This window comes from Aulonocara sp. 'chitande type north' Nkhata Bay, linkage group LG2 (assembly GCF_057382095.1).
Source record: "Aulonocara sp. 'chitande type north' Nkhata Bay isolate Kocher_YH1m ecotype deep benthic linkage group LG2, A_spYH_male_GT1.1, whole genome shotgun sequence".
Classification (NCBI taxonomy): domain Eukaryota; kingdom Metazoa; phylum Chordata; class Actinopteri; order Cichliformes; family Cichlidae; genus Aulonocara; species Aulonocara sp. 'chitande type north' Nkhata Bay.
In genome coordinates this window covers 35,922,554-35,946,858 of record NC_141345.1, presented here as the reverse complement: position 1 = coordinate 35,946,858, position 24,305 = coordinate 35,922,554, and the positions used below count along the sequence as shown (strand labels likewise).

The 24,305-nt window shown below is 40.7% G+C and overlaps 2 protein-coding genes across 2 annotated transcripts; one reads left to right on the top strand and one right to left on the bottom strand.

Annotated features, from left to right (window-relative positions):
- The first annotated feature begins 3,274 nt into the window (after positions 1-3,274).
- tctn1 (tectonic family member 1) lies at positions 3,275-19,445 on the top strand. Its single transcript, XM_086261020.1, has 14 exons — positions 3,275-3,582; positions 4,502-4,619; positions 5,488-5,621; positions 5,792-5,940; positions 6,209-6,311; positions 7,988-8,100; positions 8,333-8,353; positions 10,160-10,294; positions 11,220-11,345; positions 11,917-12,005; positions 18,397-18,534; positions 18,629-18,782; positions 18,919-19,050; positions 19,135-19,445. Exons 1-14 carry the CDS (start codon positions 3,309-3,311, stop codon positions 19,279-19,281), a joined length of 1,833 nt encoding a protein of 610 aa, XP_086117146.1. The 5' UTR covers positions 3,275-3,308; the 3' UTR covers positions 19,282-19,445.
- On the bottom strand, positions 19,429-24,220 carry hvcn1 (hydrogen voltage-gated channel 1). Its single transcript, XM_086261034.1, has 6 exons — positions 24,086-24,220; positions 22,894-23,118; positions 22,010-22,114; positions 21,698-21,929; positions 21,153-21,265; positions 19,429-19,820 (listed from the first exon to the last, which is right to left on the bottom strand). Exons 2-6 carry the CDS (start codon positions 23,065-23,067, stop codon positions 19,764-19,766), a joined length of 681 nt encoding a protein of 226 aa, XP_086117160.1. The 5' UTR covers positions 23,068-23,118; positions 24,086-24,220; the 3' UTR covers positions 19,429-19,763.
- Positions 24,221-24,305: the final 85 nt, after the last annotated feature.

The following is a 24,305-nucleotide window of genomic DNA, read 5'->3' as shown; positions in this document are numbered from 1 at the left end:
ACTTATTCTCAGAGCCTGGAAATCACCATCTCCTCCATTGTTCAGGGTTTGGCTACGTGAGATGATTGCTTGTTTGTATATTGAAGAGGTTCGTTATCGTTTGGCTGACACCCATTTTAAGTTTGTTGAAATCTGGGGCCCTTTTCTCAATCACATTAATGGGAATTCAAGATAAACTTTAACCCATTTGACTGCACTTTGTGTTTGTGTGAAACTGCACTTCTGCCGGACCCTGAGTCCTTCCTGGACATGTTTCCCACATCTTCTGGTCTTGGTGAACTCTCTGTTGCCCTCCCTAACCTCACACAGAAGATCATCTTCTTTGGACAATGGTGTTTCTTTTGAACTTTTGATTTGTACTGGCTAACTGGTGTATTTTTATTTATTTATTTTTATTTTTTTTTCCTTTTCTTTCCTGTTTTTCTGTTTGGGGTTTTTTGTTGTTGTGTGTTTGGCTTCTGTTTTTTCTTCTTTTTTTTCTGTGCTTAAATGTTATTGTTTTTGAATCTTGTGTCCTTTGTCTGGTGTGACGTTATGTAACTTTGAACTTAAAATCTTATAAATAAACATTAAAAAAAAAAAAGAAACGATGTTGCTTGTCTTTGCTTTTTCCCCCACCACCCTGACAAAAATGCTACCAGCCAGTTGTGGATGCTGGGGTGTTATTGTGGAATACTTAAAAAAGGAGCTGAGCCAAAAGTCAAAATGCCTGCTGTGATAATGGCCTATTGCTTCCTATTTGACACAGAGTAAAAGAAATAGAAAATTAAAAGTTGTATTGACACATACCTATGTTGTTGTTGTTGTTGTTTAGGTTACCATGAGTCTTCACAAAGACACTCAGTCTGAGCAGATGGAGATAAAAGCAACATTTATATAGCACTGCTTATTACAGTAAAGGACTGAAGCAATTAATCGAGTAACTTGAATGGTTACATCTTAAAAGATTTTGATGAACATTTTTTGCTTTGAAGATTTGTTTGTCTCTATAGCACTCAAAACTCCTCAAACATGAAGTTTGAGAATATCTGTATATATTAACCCTCAGCTGAACAAATAGCTGAACAAACAAAAATACTGAGGCTAGTAAAAGGTACAGCAGCTGTATTTCCTGGGGAGAGGAGAGATTAACTTCACTCGGTGATGGAGCAAGAAGTAAAACAGGACAGGAGAGGAAGACTGCTCAGTGGTATTTGATAAGCTGGAAATTTAATGCTTACACGTAATGTCCTAATTTTTAAATCTGACATTGTACAGAATGTGAAGCTGTGTTTTTTTTTCATGTTGTGAAACATCCTTCAAAACAAACTGTATTGAAGGTTGCATGAAAATACAGGTCAGGTGAGTGTGGGATAAATAGGTTAGCTTTCCTTTAAATTTATAGTAAAACACTGTTGGCTTGGTGCTGGGTGGTTGTGGTGTTCATGGTTAGGTTAGAGTGGCACAGCTTCATTTAAACTTTGGATTCAAGCTGATGATGATGAGATTCTTTTATTAGATTCCACCATTATGGCAACTGGATACTGGCTAGTATAAATACAATATGAGCACTTTAGTGCCAGTGTGGGAAAGCCAAGATATCCCATAAAACATCTGCTTACATCTTGTTGAATTCAGCTGTGCAAATCCACAAAGACCAGTGAACTTCAGAGGAGCGTAAGCACAGGCTTGCTGGTCACAGCTGGCCTGTGTGCAAAGAAAATCGACTTCAGCTCTCAATAGAAATTTTTGTTTGTTGTCATTTTGTTTATTTTGTGCTGAGTCAGCACAACCGAGCTTCCCCCACCTGCTGAATTCCACTCCGACTATACTAATTCTTCTGTTTAGGTGAGGAGACAGTATTAGTATTCCCATGTACTAATATTGTGTTATCATTCTATAAATAATGACAATATTCATAAGATATTAATAATTAATGATAATATTATTTCTCTCATATTCCTTCGTTCTGTTGTTTCTGTCCTTTCCAAATGCCCGCTGTGCAGGACACTGAAACTTGTGTTTTGTTGTTCTGTGTCGCCATCTTGTGGATGGAAAGGTGATTTAAGCTCGTAATCTGACCAAGCAAACTTTATTTCCTGGTTTGATGGAGAAGTTTTGGTGAAGAAGAGGCTCAAAGTAAAGACGCACTGAAGAAATGGACTTCAGTCACTGAATTTTGAAACATTTTTTAATCTACCACTAAAATATAATTTGAACTCTTCGATGGTTTAATGGTGATGTCATTACAACAGACTAATAAGTTATTTTTATTTCTTCTTTTTCCTATTAAAAAGTTTCCTTTAGACCTGTTACAAGTTTGGTTTAGGGCATCAACACCCTTAAGGCAATACTCACAGTTTCAGCAACCTTTCCTTTAATCTGCACTGCAACAAATTTCAAACCCTGTCAGCTTGGTTTAAGTTGGTCATTGTGAAGGTCTGATGATTGATTACTTCATTACTCTGATTATACATCTCTCACAGAGTCTGGAGCAATGTTATAGGACCATCATATCAGAGGAGATCAGGGGATCCGACTTGAAACTGAAAACATTTTATAGTTTCGATTTTAGGGTGGAGAAACCACACCCATCTACCAGGTTCCCAAGTGGCACATTGGGGGGCAGGGGAGCAGCCTTCAGATATGAGGACCAGGTTAAATATACCCAAATACCAAAAATAAGCAGTCCTGGACAAACATGGATTGCTCTTTGGCCAGGCCTGTTAGCCTGGAGTTACAAGTCAAACCTTGGGAAGCAGCAAGGTGTACTGGCTTTTGGCAGAAGAACTGGAGTCCTGTCTGGACAATGATGACACTCAGACCAGCATCCTGGTTTTAGTCCCAGGATGACCTAATTTAGTTAGTGAACTGTTGCTGTCAGATAGATGTAGTGAATCACAACTTCCTAGTTAATACCCATTAACTACATTTATTTGGAAACACTGGTGTCAGTTGGATGATGAGAAGGGAACTGACCATTGGAACTGACTTAGCTTCACAAAAATGGGTCAACGTTGTAGCAGTCATAACAGTTGCTAACTATAAATAAAATAAATAATTATAAATGTGTGTTTGCACAGTGATTTCAGTTCATCCTCTCACCGGACTCAGCTGTCAAACGTTGATAATTCCACCATCAATTCAACCAAACATTTGGCAGATCTGTACACCGATGAAAGGTGGCGGTAATGCGGGCGGAAACCCGTACAGTACCCACTAGGTGGCGGTAAATTACTTACAATTGGTTTGCCACCCGCCATTAAGGGCCATAGAAGAAGAAGCAGCAGCAACAGAAGAAGAAGAACCATAGCAACGAGTAAATATCCATGGCGGTCACAACTGTAGTCAAGTGCGATCCAGAGTTCTTCTATTTATTTCTCATGCTTACTGTCGTTACTGTAAACACAACAGAGAGCGACTTTAATACGACGGCTTTTGATGCCTACAATCTTATTTATAATGTTACTGAGAGTTATCCGCGTACACAGCCTCCAGCGTCCGAGAGCACGACCACAGCTCCGAGCTACAGCACCGAGATGCCGAACCTACCGGCCGTGCCCCTGCCAGTCTCCGGGCACCTACCCACTCCTCTCACCAGTGGTAACCTGTCGCTGTGATTTAACCCCAGTTTCTACCCCAGTCCCCCCGTTTTTAGCACATGTTCACTGTTTTTCTTTGTCCACCAAAATAGCTTTTAGGTAATTCAGTTTGCCAGCTACTTTCAGAGATGTGGACACATTCAAATTAAACCCATACCCATTGTACCCATTGTACAACTGTGGCTAGGATATCTGTTCTCTCGGAGGTAGTAAGGAAAATGTTAAATGAAGATATTTTAACGTGGCGTTTGATCTGACCTTGTGGTATTTTATGTTTTTCATTCGGATAGATAAAAACCTGGGATGCTCATTAATTACAGACTCTTCGTTTAAGGAGAGCGTGCACATGCGCTGACACACAGACCTGTGTATGAATAATACGACTGCTCTGACATTACTTTTTTGTGTTTCTTTATTTTCAATAAGATCCATTCTGAACTCCAAAGTAGTTAAATTTATTTTGAAATAATATTCTGACATGTTACCTCTTCCCAAAACGTTTTACCCTCCTTTACAGGGATCCTTTAACCTCTCTGCATTTAGTACATATTTTCTAAATAATTATTGAACTTGTCAGAAGCCAAGTCCCAGTTGTTCACAGTTAGTCAGAGTAAGAGCTCCAGTTGAAGCTCGTTCCCGATCCTCTCCTGTGATATCAGTTTTATTTATTTTTATTTATGTGTTTAGCATGAATTAAAATTTGATCAGATAGGGTGTGGACAAAATGAACTACATTATGCTTAAAAGTTTTCCTAATATGTTGCCTCTTGTGTTTATTAATGGCTTGAACATTAAACCTAGTTGTACACACAACTGCCGTTTTATATTTGTACCATTTGTAATGTACTGAATGCATCAAGACTGTTCGTCATCTAGAAAATATGAACTATCTGACCTGTGTGTGTTTGTGTGTGTGTCAGCTGACAGGTTATGTCCCTGCGATGAGCAGATGGATGTATGTGACATCAACTGCTGTTGTGACAGAGTGTGTAGTGGGGATGTGCCTCTGTTCACCAGTTGCTCTTATCCCACTGTGAGGTATGTAGAAGTCCAGCTGAAAATCTTCTCTTTTTCTACTAATGGGCTGCAGTGTCAGTTCACAAGAATAGATTTTTCTCCTCTTGGCTCTGTGCGGTATAATAAATAGATTTTGTTAGAATGTTTTTATGTGCCAGTGTGTGGTATTGCTGTATTTTATATTTAAAAACAGTGGTTGGTGCAAACAGGAGCAAAGTAAGCATTTCTTTAAGTTTCAGCTTGTTAAACAAGTGGTTTAATAAAGGACGCTTATTGGCTTTGTGGTGGCTTTGATCGTGTGTGTTGCTGTCGTCCATGCTAGAAAAACATCACTCCACCTGAGTTCACTGAGGAAAATGTTGGCTGCTTTGGCCAAATTGTAAAAAACAGTTTACATGCACACATGCCCTCAAATATTAAATAGTCCAAACACATCCAATTTTAGCCCTGCTTCCTTTCCATAGCCTAATGCACTTCCTTTAATAGGACTAAAAAACCACTCAATTAAAACAACTGTTTGTTAGTGAGGGTTAACTTCAGCTACAGAAAAACTCATAAATGTGACTTATAGAAGAACCATTAATCCCCCAAACTGACCATCAACCTAACAGTTTAAGACTTTTAAGAAATGTTATTACTGAGTGAAAACATTCAGCGGTTTGTATGCTTGTTGTCCTACTGATGGACAGCTGACTGTGGAAATGTTCATGCACACTGCACTGACCTGATCAAAGCAACAGTAAACAAATGGCAACACTTGGTCTTCTCTTGCTAAAAGATGAAATCCATAAAAATGTTTCCCAGTAGAGCAAACAATTCAGCAAAACATCTGCATTTGTCTGCATGTCCATAGCAATAAGCTCCTTCTTTGTCTTTCATCACTTTGCAGTGGCAGCAAGCAGATGTGCAGCCATGATGTGGCATTGTATTCTTTAAGGAGAGCAGCAGACGGTTATTCAGAGCTGCAATCATCTGTTCAGAAGGAGACCAACTACGACATCTTCTGCATCGAGTCACAAAACCGTAAGTCAGCAAATGGGCTTTTATGGAGTGTTAGAGTAAACGCTTCAAGAAACCATTTGCACATAAGTTTGGTAAAGTTAAAAAAGGCAAATTTAACAGTGTGTTATTTACAATATTATGTATAATAGCTTCCTTAATGACTATCTGAGCTGGTTTCTTTTTTTCTGCAGGAGTTGATGGACTGTCATATCCCTCTCCCGCTCTGCCAACTGACAGCAACTTTGTGTCGCTCTTTAAACAATTCACCAGCTATATTTTCGGTTTAGAGAAAGTTAACCAGGCGTCCTCTGTAAACCTCCAGACCTCGGGCGGATACCAGGTGAGCCTCTGTTTGAAAGGAGTCACTGCTTATAGCTCATGTAGTATCAGTAAGTGTACGTTTGTCCACATCGAATCAGTCAGTGACTTTTTTATTCTTAGATAGTCCATGAGTACTTTAACATATGAAGGTATGTTTAGTCCACAACCTGTGAGGAACTTGTTTTCAAAGAAACTCAGTAAGAACACTCAGTGCACTCCTTCATAGGTGAGTCTGAACTTGCCATTTTCCTGTCTGTTCATTCTCTGCTGATGCTTTGGCTTTTCAGTATGGGGATGTGATCGTGACGGCAGGGGCGGCTGAACAGAGAGAGATCTTGCAACTGCCAGCTCCCGGTGTCACTGCTGATTGTGTGGATAACAGTCCTGCAGGTAATGCCTTTGTACTTGTAAATTATAGAAAGTAAAATGTATTCATTATTATGACATCATCACTTTTAACTATGAGTAGCGGTGTTTCCACTGACCGCTGTAGATTTACCTGGACACTTGTAAAGAGAGGGGGAATTTGTTTTTTCTGCAGCCTGTAAACTCACCACTTGATGTCACTCAATCCTATCCAGAGTCCTTTAATGTTGTAAACATTTGCAATTTGCAAACTACTCCCCATGTGGTAGTGAAACTGAAGCAGGTAATGCAAACTGGAAATGGAGGCTGTTTGCCTTTAAAATAAAAAGTTGCTCCTTTTAAATGTTGGGGAGACCAAAAGTACAATATCTGTACTGATGTTGACTGACCAAGTGTAAAGAATGAAATGAGGCCATGTCATTGATGCAATATTATCAACCTAGAGAATTCAAAGACAACCCAAAAATCAAAGTGAAAAAGTAATGTGGCAAAAATTTCATTGCAGCATTTAAGAATATTACTCAGAAGCTGGCATCGCCCGCATGTGTTTTTATGCATGCCTGACAACGTCGGGGCGTGCTTGTAATGAAACAGTGGTTGGTGTCCTAGGGGATCTCCTTCCAGATCTTATGGGCCTCACTGAGCTCCTGCACAGTCTGAGGTAAAACCTGGCCGTATGGGATGGACTGAAACATGAAGTAAAAAACAGGACTTACTGTATCAGCATAGGGTGTGACAGTGGGGCCAAAGATTTCATCCTGGATTAAATCTTTCTCTACAATCAGGACGCCCTTGCCTCGTCTGTAGAGGTCTGTGCATCAATCCATTGATGTGCCTATGCAGACCATCACTGACCCACCACCAAACCAGTCGTGCTGAACGATGTTACAGGCAGTATAATGTTCTCCAAAGCTTCTTTCATATCTATCACATGTGCCCAGCATAAACCTGTTCTACTGTGTGTAAAGCACTGGGCACCAGTGGTAGACCTGCCAATTCTGGTATTCTATGGCAACTCCCAGTCAGGATACATGGCAGTGAGTGCAGATCCACTAGAGGACGTTGGGTCCCCAGGCCGCCGGAGACATAAAAACCTTCTGGTAATGGCTCATATTGACATACCGTCCTGTGGAGCTGGACTACTTGGGCAACCTCTGCAAGGTCCAGCCCAGTCACAAAACATGAGGAGGGAAAAGCTGCCAGAGGCCTCCACATAAAAAACCCACACCTGTTTGTCTCATTGTTGTCTTTAAGTGCACCTGTAATTTCAGCAGCAGCTCTCTGCTCCTTAACTGAACAGATCAGTATCCCATCTGGTTTAATTGACTAGATGCCATAATCTGCTTAAAACGTGTTACTTTCATTTTTTGGAGCTTTGTGATATTTAACCGCTCCCTTGTCAAAAGGCGTCACCACAGTGGGTAGCTCTTTGGCAGAGATGCAACCTCAAATGGGATTTGTGTCTCTGGCAGAAAAATGAATGTGTTAACCACTACACTATGTAGCCATTCTCTTTCTCATCCCAGTCTCCTTAAAAAAGTGTCGGTCTTTACTTGTGCCCAGAGTTTGCATATTTACTGTCACTTTCTTATTGAACAGCAGTTCCTTTGTTGACATCCTGTAAAGCTTTATGAAAAGGATGAGAGGCTTTTTCATCAGTATGAATGAGGTTGTTTTAGCTTTCCTGGTTTGATTTGCAGCTTTCCTGAAGGATCAAAGCAGTCGGTGCTCCCGTCGCGTGGTCCTGGATCAGGACTGCGGCCATCTGCCAGCCCTCAGCATGGATAGCTACACTGACACCCAGCTGTTTAGTGTGAGTCTCACATTTACTGAGCTACACACTGGTTGGCTCTTAAAAATCCACTCTTTAATACAGTGTATTGTTGAAGTGAAGTTCACTTTATGCCCAGGAATTATAATGTCATTGAATTTGAATTGCAACTAATGAACAGCATGCACACCTGTTTTGTGTTCCTTAACTATATATAGTTTAAATATAGATCATTAATTAAAAGGTTTAAAGTGAAATGTTTTGTGCTTGACAGGATATGAGCACAGATGCAGCAGTAAGTATCCTGACCTTTCTCTATTTGTTTAACTCAGAAACAGTTAGTATGTTTATCAGAGTTAAACATACTAACTAATTATCAGTTAACTGATAAATTAAAAAAAATCCAAGTTAACAAGACGAGGTCACAGACTCTTAAATGTGTTCATTAAAAACAGTGTAGATGTTATAAACAGTTAATCTGACAAAACAGACGACCTGTATACATTAGCTTTGTGAATTTGTAATAATTTTCTCAAAGATATTTTTATTAAATTGAAGCAACGGAAAAAAAAAGAGATACACACAGAATTCCCATATGGAAAAGATATAAATCTTATAAAGTTTGTATCTGTCTTGTGTGAAACTTGTATGAAAAGCATACAAGAGTGAAAACACATATATGATCCCCTGAAAAATCATATAATGAAACTTGTATGTTTTGGATACTTACTAAAAAAATATATGAAAGTAATAAGAAAGTGGCCACTTTCATGAGTAAATCATGTAAGTTTTTACTATTTCTTTTCCATATGAGTCATTACATGGCAAGCAAGTAGATTTCACAATGGTTGTTTGAGCTGACATAATACAACACAGATTAATGACGCATTCACGTATCTTTAATTGCTTGTGTCAGTGGCTCTGAGTTTTAAACATTTGTGTTTGTGTACATATGTATTTGCAAGATTAGTTGATTAAGCAAACAAAGTCGTTTTTAGCTGTAGAAAGATTCTCTGTGATGTGAAGATTTATATTCCTTTGTACTTTTTGACACTACCATTGCACCTAATTTCCCGCTGTTTCCATTAAAGCTACAGTCATGGTATAAAATATACCCTATGCAACTTCTAAGACTACAGATTGACATTATAAAAAACTTTATCAAGTTTAAAATTAGGTAAATACAATATAAGATGAATTCCATGATCTGAAACATGTGACAAATAATAAATGTAACAATTTTTTTCATAACACTGTAGCTCTTGAATTTCTGTGAGCATTGCAGGTTCTGACCTTGCGGTGAATTTGCTGGGGCATCCAGTTCTGGGAAAATTGGAAAGTATCTTGAATGTTTCCTCCTGTGACAAATATTTCAATTTTCGATTGTTTTGCAATGGCCTTCATAACACGTCCCAGAATGATTTTTTTCTCCTTATCATCGTGTTAACAATCAGCTTAATCCTCTGGACGAGCAAAATGTCTTCATTTTTGTTAAATACATAATCAATACGGTATAATATGTAAAGTTTATTTATTTTAACCATGACTGTACACCCCTAAATTTGGTTTTGATGCCCACTAAAATCCTTTAATGCACCAACTCAGTAATATTAATATAAAACCTGGCTCAGATAAACTCATGGTGGTTTGTAATGCATAAAATAACCAGGTGATAAAATCTATGTTCAGAATCTTCCCATGCCAAACACCTTTAGGTGGACCAGGACATTTAGTAAGACACAGACAGCTTCTCCTGATTGTGTCTCCTTTGATGTTGCTACATGTTGTAAATTGCACAACACGCACAAACAAACTTGAGGTTAAGTGCTGCAATGCAGTAACAGGAACAGTGGCACAACTTTCTGCTCAGTTCCCAAAGAGCAACTAGCAATCACTTATTTTCACATTAACATTCAGAACCCATTGTGTTTTAGATGACTATTTACTGAGTAGTATTTGCAGCATGCTGTGCTGTTTAAAACTGTCATCATGTTAGACAGCCGCTGGCGCATTGTGTATTGTAGTGCAGTAGTTTTAATGTGTCAGAAGTTCAGAAACACAGTTAAATGAAGACTGATATGAGTCCCTGCTGTTGCTGGAGGTTGTTCCTGTGGTGGTGTCTTCAGTCATCCTACAGTCTGCAGATCACACTCAGACTGAGCTGAAGGTCACAGGTGGAGGAAACATCAGTCCTGTTCTCATCAACCCCACCCTCTGTGGTAATGTGGTGCTGAAGGTGGGTCACACACACTGGAGTTTATTTCTCACTTCCAGCATGAAGAAATGGTTGACACACATATTTGACATCCATTAGCATACAATGTTGACTGAGTTACATAACATAGTATAATAAATATAGCATAAATATATTATACAGTGAAACATCCTGTAATGTTGTTAATTCGTGACATTTAGTTAGTTTTTTTAATTAGACCTGTAGTTCCACTGAGTCATCCAGCTGTGGAAAATATCACACCTATCTGTGTTGACGTCTTTGCTGTGCTCTCCACAAACACAGGAGATTTTTTTTCTGAAAAGTAAAGTCTACAGATGTGACCACATTACACTCTGGTTTAAAATTGTGTGCAATAGTCAGAAATATCCTCTTCCTGTTTTCTCTTTTCTGGATGATGATGATCACGAGTCCGTGTAGCCAGCCTCTGTCAGTGCGCCCCAGGGCGGCTGTGGCTACAACGTAGCTGCCATCACCAGTGTGTGAAAGTGTGTGTGAACGGGTGGATGACTGGTTGTGTAAAGCGCTTTGGGGTCCTTAGGGACTAAATAAAGCGCTATACAAATACAGGCCATTTACTCCACACAAACACACAGGCACGCAGTCATTTCAGAGAGATGCAAAAGTCTGGACATAGGCACCCAGACATGCCTGTGTTGTCAGTTATCTTTGGAGGTGGGACGTGAAAGTACATTGAGGCAATTCAAACACAATCAACTTTCCAAAAGGGAAACATCTTATGCTTTTCCAGTGACGTGCACCTAATTGTATTTCCATGTCTGGTGCCATTCCCTTACATCTAAATGAAGCAATCTAAGCAATACTAAGTCTTTATTTGTTAACCACCCCAACACTTCTCCCTATTTAAAAGTTATATGCAAAAATAAGTTAATTGAAAGTGTGTAATTAGAAAATTATGTCTCCTCAGGTTCTCTATGTGATAAAGTACAACCCACAGGGTAAGATAGAAAATGCAACGGTGTCTGTGGTGCTTGGATTTGTAACTGAAGCTGTGCTGCATTTGGAACAGGAGTTTCAGGTCACGTACATCCAGGTAGTATATTCAAACAAACCTATGTATGTGTAATGGTTTATTTTTTTGGAACAATCTGTCACAAATGTTTTAGCCCCTCACAAAAGCTGGCTAAAATATCCTTATTTAAGTAGCGTGTGGGTGAGGCTGCTTTGCCAGAATTGTGGACACGAGGTGATGATGTTAAGGATAAAAGTGGGATGTTTGAGTTTACCTGTACATATCCTAATTATCTGAAACTTTGAGCATTTTAATGTGAACATTCACCACTGTACGTGACAGTAAATAAGGGAAGCAGAACAGGTTCAACACAGCTTGTAGTTGTATTACTTTGACTTCAAAACTATGATTGCCAGCTTGTCTTCTGTCTCTGTGTTGTGTACTTCCACAGCAATTCACTGGTAGAGATCAAATCAGGTGCTGTTAGAATGAGGGGATTTGTTGGTTTCACAGATTTGTTCGTTTTAATTGCTCTACATTTCTTCCTTCTGAGAAAGACTGCAAGAAGTGTTTAGTAATTTAGGAAAACATGTTACTCCTTGACCATTCACTAAATCTGAGTAACGCTCTGTGTTTTGTGTCTCCTAAACAGGCAGATGGGGGGGACGTGAATGTCCACTACAGCGGAAATCCAGGTTATGTGGTCGGCCTGCCGCTTGTGTCTGGAACAAGAACAGCCGAATATCCTTTACCTGGATAAAGGACAGATTTCCCTCATTGTTGTACTACTGCAAGCCCATTTCTGTTAGCGTAAAAACAAATAAATAAGATTACAATTTTTTGGTTAAAAAAAGTTTTATAATAAAAGATTAAAACTATAAGTAAAAATCAATTTTTTGAAATATTAATGGGAAAATTTTAAGTATGAAAATTTGCTGCCAGATTTCAGACTGGCTTGTGGTTCAGAGTTTCTAAAGGAAGAGCTTTTAGCTCCGTTTAGGTTCAGGAGACAGACACTTTCTCTACTTTTAAGATAAAGAGAGATACAAAATATAGGCACGTGCTAGTTGAAAACTTTCCCAGGACAGTTCTCCATCATTTCCCAGGCGTTTATGTGCCACTACTGCATGTCATAACTTTTGTTTTCTCTCTCCTGTGTCTTTCTTTTTAAAAATTTGTTCAGCGTCCATGGTCTCTCCATGCTCTTTACTATCAACCCCTAACTAGCCGTGGCAGAGTATGATTTTGTTGGAACTTTCTTTTTTTTTAATACTTTCTCTTTATTGATTTTCATCTTATTTTACATACAGAACTAAAGAGGGCAGGGGGAACCAACACAGTCACATATGTTCGCATATTCCAAAATACACAACGCCTTGTTTTACTTACACATATTACATATTACACAGGTGCATGTTCCATTCAAACAAATTCGCAGCTGTCCCTCTGCATCACAGAGGTATCAGTTTCTAGCCTCTTGACATAATGATCCCATCGTTCCCAAAGTCTCTCTCCTTTCTCCTTCTGTAGCCGCAGTGAGAGGGTAATCAGTTCCATATGATGAATTGCGTTAATAATGTCTATGACCAGCTTCCGCGTGGGGGGGCTTGTCTGTAACCAACACCTAGTAATTGCCTTTTTGCATGCAACCATAATTATTTTCAGTAAGTATAAGTCTCTGTTATTTATATCCTCAGGGATATTCCCAAGGTACATGGTACTAAAGGAGAAGTCCAGTATTACTTCCAGCACATCCATCACCATTTGTTTAATCTCCTCCCAAAAGGTCTTCAGTTTAGGGCATGACCAGAAGACATGGAAGCAACCTGCAGCGACCTCCCCGCACTCCCTCCAGCATGAAGCGCCTGAACCACTTATTTTGGATTTCTGCTTTGGTGTGATGAAGAATCTAATTAAATTCTTCCATCCAAAATCTCGCCATGTTAAAGAATTTGTGGTAGACAACACATTCTTCCACATCCGCAACCAATCTTCCTCTGAGATAGTTATACCTGCTTCTTTTTCCCATCGATGACTGACATATCTTGTTGAGGTCTTTTTCATGGCTGTAAAACTTCTGTATATCTTGCCTATAGTACCTCTTATAATGTTCTCACCATAAGCATCCATAAATATTTGGATCACCCCACTAGCATCTGCGTCAAGCATTCTAATTTCCTTCCGGAAGAAGCTCCGAACCTGCAGGTAACGATAAAAATCTTCCCTGCCGATCTCGTAAATCTGACACATGTCCTCAAATTTGATCAGCTCCCCATGCTTAACTATCTTACAGATCGCAGTGATTCCATGCCTGGACCACTCCCTGAATTTATGGTCTAACAATGCTGGAAGGAAGCGTGGGAGATACGCTGGCCATCCCAGCAACCCTATTTCCCTATTAAGACCAAAAATTTTAATCACATCTGCCCATTTTTTCAGGGAAAAACTTACACATAAATTTTGCATCTGATATGCCTGTGGCAAACTCTCAAGAGACCCCAGAACAGACTGTATTGGGAAATCCATCAAGGAAAGCTCAATGTGCTTCCATTTTGCCTCAAACTTAGAGTTACACCAGCACACTAGAGGTCTGATCTGGGCTGCCAGATAGTAATCCTCAAAGCACGGTAGAGCCATGCCCCCCCGCTCACCAGGCAGCTGCATTGTTGCATATTTCACTCTCGGCCTTTTATTTCCCCATATGAATCTTGAGCAATGCATATCCCATTCCCTAAATTGTTTTGCTGGAACCTCAACTGGAAGTGCTGCAAACAAATATAGCAGCTTTGGGAGGATATTTATCTTTATCGCTCTAACTCTGCTGCCCAGATCGAGGGGGAGCAGGCCCCACCTCTCCAGATCTTCATATATCTTCTTGTTCACCCGATTATAATTAACTTCATATAACAATGCAGGGTCTTTTGTCAGCAGGATCCCCAAATACTCCATTTGAGATTGATGCCATCCGAATCTATATCTTGCTACCAATTGTCTTGAGGGGTTAAAGGAGAATGCCAAGATTTGAGTTTTTTGAATGTTCAGTCTATAACCAGACAGTCTGCCATATTCTTCCAGTATTTCCATAAGCAGAGGAATTCCCTCTTCCGGGTTTCCTAGCGCTACCAGCACATCGTCCGCATACAAGCAAATTTTATTTTCCACATTCCCCGTTGTAACCCCCTCCAATCGCGTATCTTCCCTGATACATTGAGCCAACGGCTCAATGAAAAGGTTAAAGAGCAATGGGCTCAACGGGCAGCCCTGCCTGCAGCCACGTCGTAGCGTTATCCGATTTGAGAGGCTTCCATTAACTTTGATCCTCGCCGTTGGAGACAAATAAATCATTCTTATACACTGAATAAACCTGTCACATAGCCCAAATCTCTTCAACACATGAAACAGAAATTCCCACCCGACTGTATCGTATGCCTTTTCCGCATCAAGCCCAATGAGAACTGTTCCAGTTTTCCCTTTAAGTATCCGGTCAATAATATGAATGGCCCTTCTGATATTATCGTGTGTTTGTCTGTTACCTATGAAGCCTGTTTGATCCTCCTCTATCAGCGTGGGCATCAATGTACTCAGCCTCCTAGCCAAAATCGCGGCAAATAGTTTATAGTCTATATTTAACACGCTAATAGGTCTATAACCTCTGGGGTCAGTTTTATCCTTCCCTGCTTTTGGTATGACAGAGATATACGCCTCCCGCCACGATGGTGGGAGCGCCCCCCCACTCAGAGAGTAATTAAAAGAGGCCTTTAGTAGCGGGATTAAGGGTTCCCTCATCTGCCTATACCACTCTGGTGGAAATCCATCACATCCTGGGGCTTTAAAAGTCTTGAGTTTTGAGATCCCAATGTTAATCTCTTCTGCTGATATTTCTCTGACGAGTTTTTCATTCTGCTGCTTACCTATAAACGGTAGATCTAGGCTGGATAAGAAATTCTGAATCTTATGCTCATCTGCTTTGTCCGGTTGTGTGTATAGCTCAGTGTAATATTCTTCAAATGCTCTCTGAATTTCTTCAAGTTTATTAGTTATCTTATTTGTTCTTAAATTTCGAACTTTATGAATAGTGTTCTCCTGTTGTTGCCTCCTGAGTCTCCATGATAATAGCCTAGCAGCTTTGGGTCCTGCCTCATACCACCGTTGTCTATTATATTTTAATTTTTTTTCAATTTCCTCACTTAAAATTTTGTGGATCTCTTGTTTAACCAGCCTCATCTGCTCCAATACCTGGGGGCACCTTGTAACAGTGTGCAATTGTTCCAATTTTCCTAAATTTTCCTGCAAATCTGACAGCTTTTTTGCTCTGACCTTCTTTAGGACTGCACATTTTGCAATAATTTTACCCCTAAGGTATGCCTTAGCCGCATCCCATAAAATCGTAGGATTAACTGTTCCATTGTCATTGAGTTCTAAATATGTTTTTAACTCCTGTCCCATTTCTCTTTTAAACAAGTCATTATTTAACAGACCTGTGTTAAGCCTCCATAAGGTGTTTTTGGGGCTAGCTTTAAACCCAATCTTCATAGTTAGTCCCGAATGATCAGATAAATCTCTTTGTCCTATTATACAATCCTTCACTCTGTGGAGATCTTTACTAAAAGTAAAGAAATAATCAATCCTCGAGTACATATCATGTCTCGCTGAATAAAATGTAAATTTGCGTTCATGTTTGTGTAAATATCTCCATATATCTATAAGCCCCAACTCAGACAACATTGTTTTTACTTGTTTCTCTAATTTAGTTCCCCTCCGGTCTCGGCTAGTTGTATCCCATTTTGGATGGAGAAGTAAATTAAAATCTCCTGCACATATACATGTACCAACACTTTCTGCGGCGATAAGACTGAATATCTCCTTAAAGAACCCTGTACTACTACCAGGGGGTGCATATATATTACACAGCGTGACGTCTTCCTGTTCCATCTTCCCTTTCACCAACACAAATCTTCCCTCTTTATCTTTATGTTCTCCAGTAAACTCAAAACCAACCTTGTTCGGTATCAGAATGGCCACTCCTCTTTTTTTGCCAGATCTATGTGAGGCATAATAGATATTTTTGAATCCCATTCTCTTCCACTTCTCATGTTCTTCCTTTGAGAGATGCGTTTCTTGTAGAAATGCAATATCAATTTTTTCCCTTTTTAGCTTTGAAACTATCTTACTCCTCTTAATGGGATTCTTTATACCATTTACATTCAAAGACAATACCTTATAATACTGCATATGTTCTATATATTTCCAACTTATTTTCCTGCACCAACATGCCAATACTCCCAGCCCTCAGAACACATAATAAACACACATGAACAAAGACAGAACTTGTCTTAACCAAATAAACCAGGTCTTCCATAAGAGAGGTTTTTTCTCTCCTCTCAGTCTGGGGGAAATGCCACAGTGTGGGGCCCCTCTCGTTTCCTATTTTAAAAGAAAAAGGGAAACTAAAAAACAAAAACAAAAAACACGTGAGTCACCTGCATCGGCCCCTCACCACTCTATGATCAAAGGGATATCGACGTGCCATATTCCATCACGGCCAGGGGAGGAGGCCATCCAACCATATATCCCCCTGTATTGATCAGCAGCCCGGCGCACCTGTTGTTCCGTTGGTCTTATGATCATCTTAACAGCGAAACGGGGCGGGTGGGGCGCAGGTGTTACTCCTCCGTACCGACGTCCTCCGTGCGCTGGAAAACCTTCAGCTTTTCCCGTACGCTCCCGCGTAGATCAGCTGTATTCCCGGCGCGTCGCGGCCCAACCACGCTCGTCGGTAGGATACCGCTGATCATCTCCGCCGTAACGCCTTTGGGCTTTCTTGTGGCCACCGGTCCCACCGTGTATCCGCGTCTTCTTAGATCCGCCGCAGCTTCCTCCGCGTTATTGTATAGGACCATTCCCGAGTCAAAATGAACCCGCATTTTAGCAAGCGGGGTCTGGAACCGGATGGCGTTTTCTTTAAGTACTTTTTTAACCGGGCCATACTCTTTTCTCTTCATTTGTATGTTTTCGGCATAGTCGTGATCAAAGAAAATCCGTTTCTCCTTTATATATACAGGCTTCTTCCATGCAGCGCGTAGGATTTGTTCTTTAATATTGAACTTTAAGAAGCGCACCACCGTTGATCGAGGGGGCGCCCCCGGCGGCGGCTGCACTCCCAGCGCCCGGTGAGCTCTCTCTATCCCTAGGCTCTTCTCGCTGCCCAAGTCCACACCGTCCCCCAACTCCGATATCATCATGCTTTCCACATACCTTAGCATGGAGGTGCCTTCTATGTTCTCAGGGATGCCATATATCCGTATGTTATTACGGCGTGAGCGCCCCTCCAAATCCGTAACCTTCTCTTGGAGCTGCCTCTGGTTATCCAGCAGCTGAACAATGGCATCCCTCACTCCAATGTCCCATTTCTCCTTCCCTACCATGTTTCTTTCCATTTCTTCCAGACGTTTCCCCACCTCCTCGATCCTGCTTGTGGCGGCGGTAACCTGTTGATTTATCTCGTGTGTTAACTCGCTCATTTGGGCTTTCATGTCCTCTTTCAAACTTGTTCTCACGAGCGATAGCTCCTTCTTCATCTCTGCCTTAAGGTCTTGCATGCCCTCCGCCACTACTTCACTCACCACTTGTCTGAGGGGGCCTAGCGCTGATGTTGCGGCCTCCGCCGCCATCTTCTCGCCCTCTTGCTCGGAGCGTGTTTCATATGTCTTACTCTCAAGTCGCGTTTCTAAGCTTCGGCCTGGGGCTCGTCCCTTCTTATTTTTATCTCCGCTCATTATTCTTAAAGGGGAAGTCGCTTTTAATGAATTATATTCTTGAATTGCGGATTATTTTAGCTATCGATGCAGGAGCTCCTGTTTATGCTGCTACTCTCGCCACCATGACACCGGAAGTCCTTGTTGGAACTTTCTGTTAAAAGAGGGTTCTTCCTTCCCGCTATCACCGAGGCTGCCCGTAGGGCATCATCTGATCGTGTACTGTTGCTGGCTCCTTAGCCGTGTGAAACACAGAGACAATTGTTGTTGTAAACTGAAGCTCTATAAATTAAACTGAATTTCAGTGGTTGATGAAAGATGTGTAATGTTTTGATGTTCTCTAAGAACCAGGATTTGTCCATAACATTCCTCTCCACTGGGATTGTCAGAAGCATTGACCTCAGAGACACTCTGTCTCTGCTCCTCAGCACTGAGGACCAGGACTGTCTGCAGGGTCCACATCAGCGCTCACCTGTCCTCTTTGGTCACGACTCTGTGTCTGGCTGCCTGTTAAGGCACATCATCCTCACATTTTATTCATCACACTTAATGTAACAAACGCTGTTTTTTCTTTAAAATTTCTGATGGCAACGTTTTTCGATCCTGCAGGTTGGAAGATGGTGTAAATTGCACTATTGTCTCGCAAGAGCTTCTAGGAATTTTGAGAGGATTTAACTATCCTTATTATGTGGCTTCCTTTGGAAACTCCCGCCTGGACAATCTCCTGGACTGGGTGCAGATCAAGACCAACTTCAATCCCACAGTGAGTGAGGTCAAACAAGGGGCACAGTATCTTACGATGATCACTGTCATTGCACTGAGTGATGAGTCAGATGATCTAAATTGAGGTCTGAGGTCTTAAACAGAAGTGAATTCACTGTCATGTTTCTGACTTGCAGGAAGCTCCAAGTTGCAGCATCCCATTGTCACTGCACTTAGAAATTAAATGGACCAATTACGGATCCTTCGTGAATCCTCAAGCACAGATTGTGAGCATCAAAGAAGTAATTCAGAGCAACACCAGCAGTTTGGTAAGACATCATTTCTGTCGGAGCATTGATAGCAGAAAACTGCAAGCAGAGAGAATCATTTGTACTGTGTGTATTCTCATACAGACCCTGTTGTCCAGAGGCAGCAGTGTCCTTCCAATCAGAAGCTCAGTGGCCTTCATCCCAGTATCTGCTGCTGCTCTTCCTGGTTACAGGGCCACACCTACCATCAATGCCAAACTGCCCTTTGACTTCTTCTTCCCTTTTGTTTGATCCAACTGCAGCTTTCACTTATTTAAGCTTCCCCATAAACACTGGTACAGTGTGTGGTCATCACTAGTACTGTTATTGGACCATCAGTCTGCAACTGTGTATTGTGTGAATAATGTACATCTGAGTTTTCCCTTTTTTATAATAAAATTTAATACATGGTTTCACATTCGTTTCTCAGTTCTTGAAATCAATGGTTTAAATTTGTTCTAACAGGTCATACAGAACTCCAAAATCACATTAAGATGTAGTTTTATGTACAAGTTATCGTTCTGCCTTTCACTTATTTACAGGTGCTTTAGGCTTTATGGCATGAAAATCACTAACATGTATATACTGGAAATTCATGATGCAAGTGCAGTCCCTTAATTTGTCTCCATCACCACAATAATGATGACATTAAATCTCAGTGCAGTTAGTACTAAACCATTAAATGTTCTGCAGCATGTGGGTACAAGTAGCTCTGCAGCAGTGAGCTTGTTGAGCTAGACGTCTATGCCGTGCTTCTTGAGGAGGGCTTTCAGGTTGTCGTTCTCTTGTGCCTGCAAACACAGACAAGAATCACCTTGTTACTCACTGTAGGCCTTCGTGCCACATACTTAAGCCTTCTGAGTAACAATATGAAGGAGTAAAGCCTAAATTGCTAAATAACAGACACCTTTCTGTATTACTGCTGTGAAATTTACAAAACAGACAAAAAGTAAAATAAGTTATAATAAATATATCTGATATTCCCCGTGCACAGAATAACAGTCACCACTTCCTCAACAAGAAAGGAAATACCAGACAACAGTACTGGTTTAGTTTATAGATGCATTTGAATATATACTGTGTATATAATTTATATGTTTTTTACTAATTTTAATTTTATTGAGTGTCTGTATCGTCTTAGCTGTTTTACTGCTACAATGCCAATGAGGATTCTGATACTGACTTAATGTGCATGGAGATCTTATCAGTAACTGTATTCATCACTCAGTCAGCAGCATTACAGTTCTGCCTTCTACTGCCTGAAATCCAAAGCAGGACTGAGTGTGTTGTGAGCGATCTGCCATCATTACTGCAGTTTTTGTGGAATTCCAGGCCTAAAGAGTTCCCCCACTGGGACTGTCCATTTGGGAACTTGGTGTTTTCATTTGTTTTAAGCGGCAAGCTAACTAAGGATAATGTTATCCTACTGTAACTGTGAGCTCGTTAACATTAAAAAACAGAATGAAAGAGTGACTAGAACTAAACAAAGCTTTAAAAAAAGAAAAGGTCAACGTTTGCTTTCGTTATGAGTTTGACTCATATCGGTTCACTTTAGCTCCCTAATAATGTTACTAAAAGAGTCACCTCTCTGTCCTCACACCAGAAGGAGTGAATCTAAAGTATGAAGCTTTTCTGACTTTGCCACACTTCTGGAAAACTCTCGAAGTTGAATCCTGAAGCAGTGAATGAGGTGACATCTCTACTAAGAACCTGAGTGACCTCGTCCTCAAGGTCAAGGTCAGATTTTGTGAACACAAGAATGAGGCTAAGTAGCACGAGGGCATCTACTAAAACTCTCAGACAAGCGTGTAGCCCAGTGACATTAACCAATCAAGGTCAGAGGTCAGTTTTTCTGAAAATCTGAGGATTTTTGAATTTATACCATAGGTGCATCTACTAGGAGGCTGAGGAATGACACCAGTATTTTTATGGTCAGGAAGTGTGTCACTGGGACCTCGTTCTCTAGAGAATGAGGTCCCAGAAAAGAAACTGACTTTTCGGTAACCAGGCAGTAATCTGTAATCTCTGTGCAGGGGTGAAAGATTCCTGACACACTAAGCATCTCACAAGACATAAGTAGTCCAAGCCTGCCAGCAGTAATCTTCATGAATATTTGACATCACCAGTTTATCACTGCGCTCCTGTAGCTCAGTGACTCTTTGAACCAGGTGGTCATAGCTTTCCTTCAGCTTGTGAACCTTCTGGTCTGCACGGGTCTTCACTGACACTAGGATTCCTACAACAAAATAAAAAATGGTCAGCATTTTAAACTTTGCCCTGCTAATCATGACATCTGGAACTTAACATCAGTCATTTTGATCTCATATAAAACCAAAAAACAAAACCTGCAAATACAACAATGTGAAAAAAATCTTTTAGTGGGCCACCATTGTGCTTTCTGAATAGTGACGTCTAATGTATTTTACATTCCCAATCTGCTTTGCAGCAAGATAAAAATGTATTCTTTTAGCAATTTGAACATGAATGTACATAGCAGACAATCAAAATGTGAATGTAAATGAAGACGATCATAAAAGAGAGGAGGCAAGAGGAACTCAGAGACATGTGATGCTGTTGCATCATTGATGAGCTGATTAAATAATCAGAGCCATGACCGTTGGTTTATCATTTCATCCATTTCCTGTGAACACTGCAGAGTGGCACTGACCGTTGATAATCCTGGCTACCCTCCAGAGTCGGAGCAGGATCAGAAGACCTATCCCATCAAAAGCGTCCTCATGGAAGATGAAGACAATGTCCAAGATGAAAGACACTGTCACCACAAAACCATCAAACACCTCGAATTTGTGCAGGAAGAATTCCAAGCGGTATGCAAACATCTTCCCAGCCAGCTCCAACATGAAGAAGGTGAGAACAGCCAAGCTCAGGTAGTGAAAAACCTGAAAAACACATAACAGTGTAGTAAAATCTCAGTAATACCCATGGGATGTCTCTTAGACTGTGAAGAAAAGTTGCTTGCCTCTGGAGCAATGTGGCCATGCTCGAGCTTGATGACAGCCAGATCTATAAGCAACTCAGCCAAGACAAAGAAGGCATCCAGGATTACCAAACACACAACCAACACCTGCAAGCAGAGACAGTTATGATGTCAGCTTCTATTAGTTTTCAAAGTAAAAGAAAAAAACTGTGGTGGAAGGTACTTGAGCTCAAAACCAGTTGTAGTTGAACTAAATCTAATATCTGACATTGTGCAGAAAATAAGGTCCTCTTGCTTTAAACTTTCTTGTCTTTTGCTGCACTTTGAGGAAAAATATGGAACAATAGCTGGGTTATAAACTGGTACAGTTAAAAGGACGCTAATTCTGCATAGCCCATTGAATACCTGTGTTTCACTGTTCTATGGCATAATCCAGTCAATATTCAAAAAATGATGAGGAATCCTCTGAAACACTTGTTACCCGTAACTGTGGGATCAAACCACCAAGCTTCTGATTAGAAGATGACCTGCTCTACCTCCTGAGCTAAAGCCACCCCACTGGTCAGAACAAAACTTCGATAAAGGCACGTAAACGAGAATGAACAGTTTGTAGACTGGGGGAACCTATACAGATGAGAACCATAAGGAGCGTGTATGGAGGCGTGGTCAGACGCCTGACTTCTGTTACTCTAAATCTCCAAAACAACAGCAGCCGCTTTAAAAGCTGTCCAGACATGACTGAGATGATGATCCCGAACAGAAGCTCAACCAAATTTACATTTTTTTATTTTTATGGACTTTTCCTGGAATCGTTTGCCCACCCTCATATTTCTCTGTCATTGTAATAGCTTAGTAGCTTTGGCAGACTGGAAGGCTCAGACAACAGTTTCTTTGGTACATTTTCTGAAAAGACTACAGCGACATACCTGGAAACGTTCTGAGCTGTAGAGCCTCTTGAATGAATCCCTAAATGTTAACGTAACTGGAAGCTGTGCCGTAGCCGGACTCAACTCCTCACTGGAAACATGCAGTTCTTCCTCGTCGCTATGGACCACATGCTGGTCCCCCACAGCAGTGAAATGCTTCAGGTACCGAGACATGATGGCAGGTTGAGGGATGAAGAGAGAGGACCACGTCCCACTTCAGCGCACCTTGGAGAGAAGTGTGCATTTCACTTTAAAGCCATGAAGTGTGGAGCCATAAACCGACATTTTGCAAGCTGTAGTTCATAAAGTTGAGCAATGTTGCAGGTTCCACTTATGACCAAAAATGGCATATGTTCAAAATGCTGTATACCTTCTCTACAGATTTCTCCATGTTAGTCAATCCCAGTTTACTTCTCCTTTTTTAATATTTGCAACATGCTACTGACAAACCAACTTTTTGGTATAGCATACAAAGGAAGCTGAGGAGCCTGCTTATCTATCCCACACCCCACTCAATAGATCTGGAAGGAAAAGTCATAAGACTGGTTTGGTTATCATGAAAATCCATCCTATCAAAATGTCATGATATCAAGACAGAAGGGCTGTTGAGCCCAGAGCTCTACAGGCTAATTATGAACCAGCTATGGGTGCTCTGTTCTTCTACGATAATCAAGTGACAGAAGCACCAAACCCCAGACATTCTTCATTAACTGCAGAGCTAATAATAGTACATCTTACATCTTAAATTCACTACAAACAGTTCCGCAAAGTTAATTTTAATTTCACTACTACTAACACACTTCATTTTTCATATGCGTTGATCTGTGATGTGATGGAAGATGCGCAGCAGAACACGGAATTTTCTAGCCTTACTCTAACGCAAATGGTCATTTTACAGGCGTTTTAACTATACTGGTGTAGCACTTAAAAGTACAAGAAGTCAGAAAGTGAGCGTAAAATTTCCGACTACGAGATTCTGCAGCACTGAGCGCAGCTTTGTCGCTTTAGGTCTGCTAGATTTTTCTGTTTATGCGTCTCAGACGTTGGCAGGAGGCTGAAACTCGTGATAGGCACGTCCATCCCTTTTACTTTTGCCAAGTAAGCATTTTACTACTGAGAACAGCGCTGGCCGGACTCTGCACAGCGGAAGCTGTTATTTGGTTTACACGAATAAACGGTGACAGCAGCTTACCTTTACCTTCCACCTTCTCCTTTGGCACTTTCAACGCTCCTCTCAGAGAAAGTTACTCGGCGTCAAAAAAAAACCCCAAAGAACCTCAAAACTCCGCCTCCGTCTTCAGACCTTCCTCCGCCCGATTCTGTCCACCTACCCGTCCCCGCCCGTTTTTATTTGTTTTGTTTTATTTTGTTACCTAATATAAAACGTTTATTTCGTTATAGTCCATTTCATA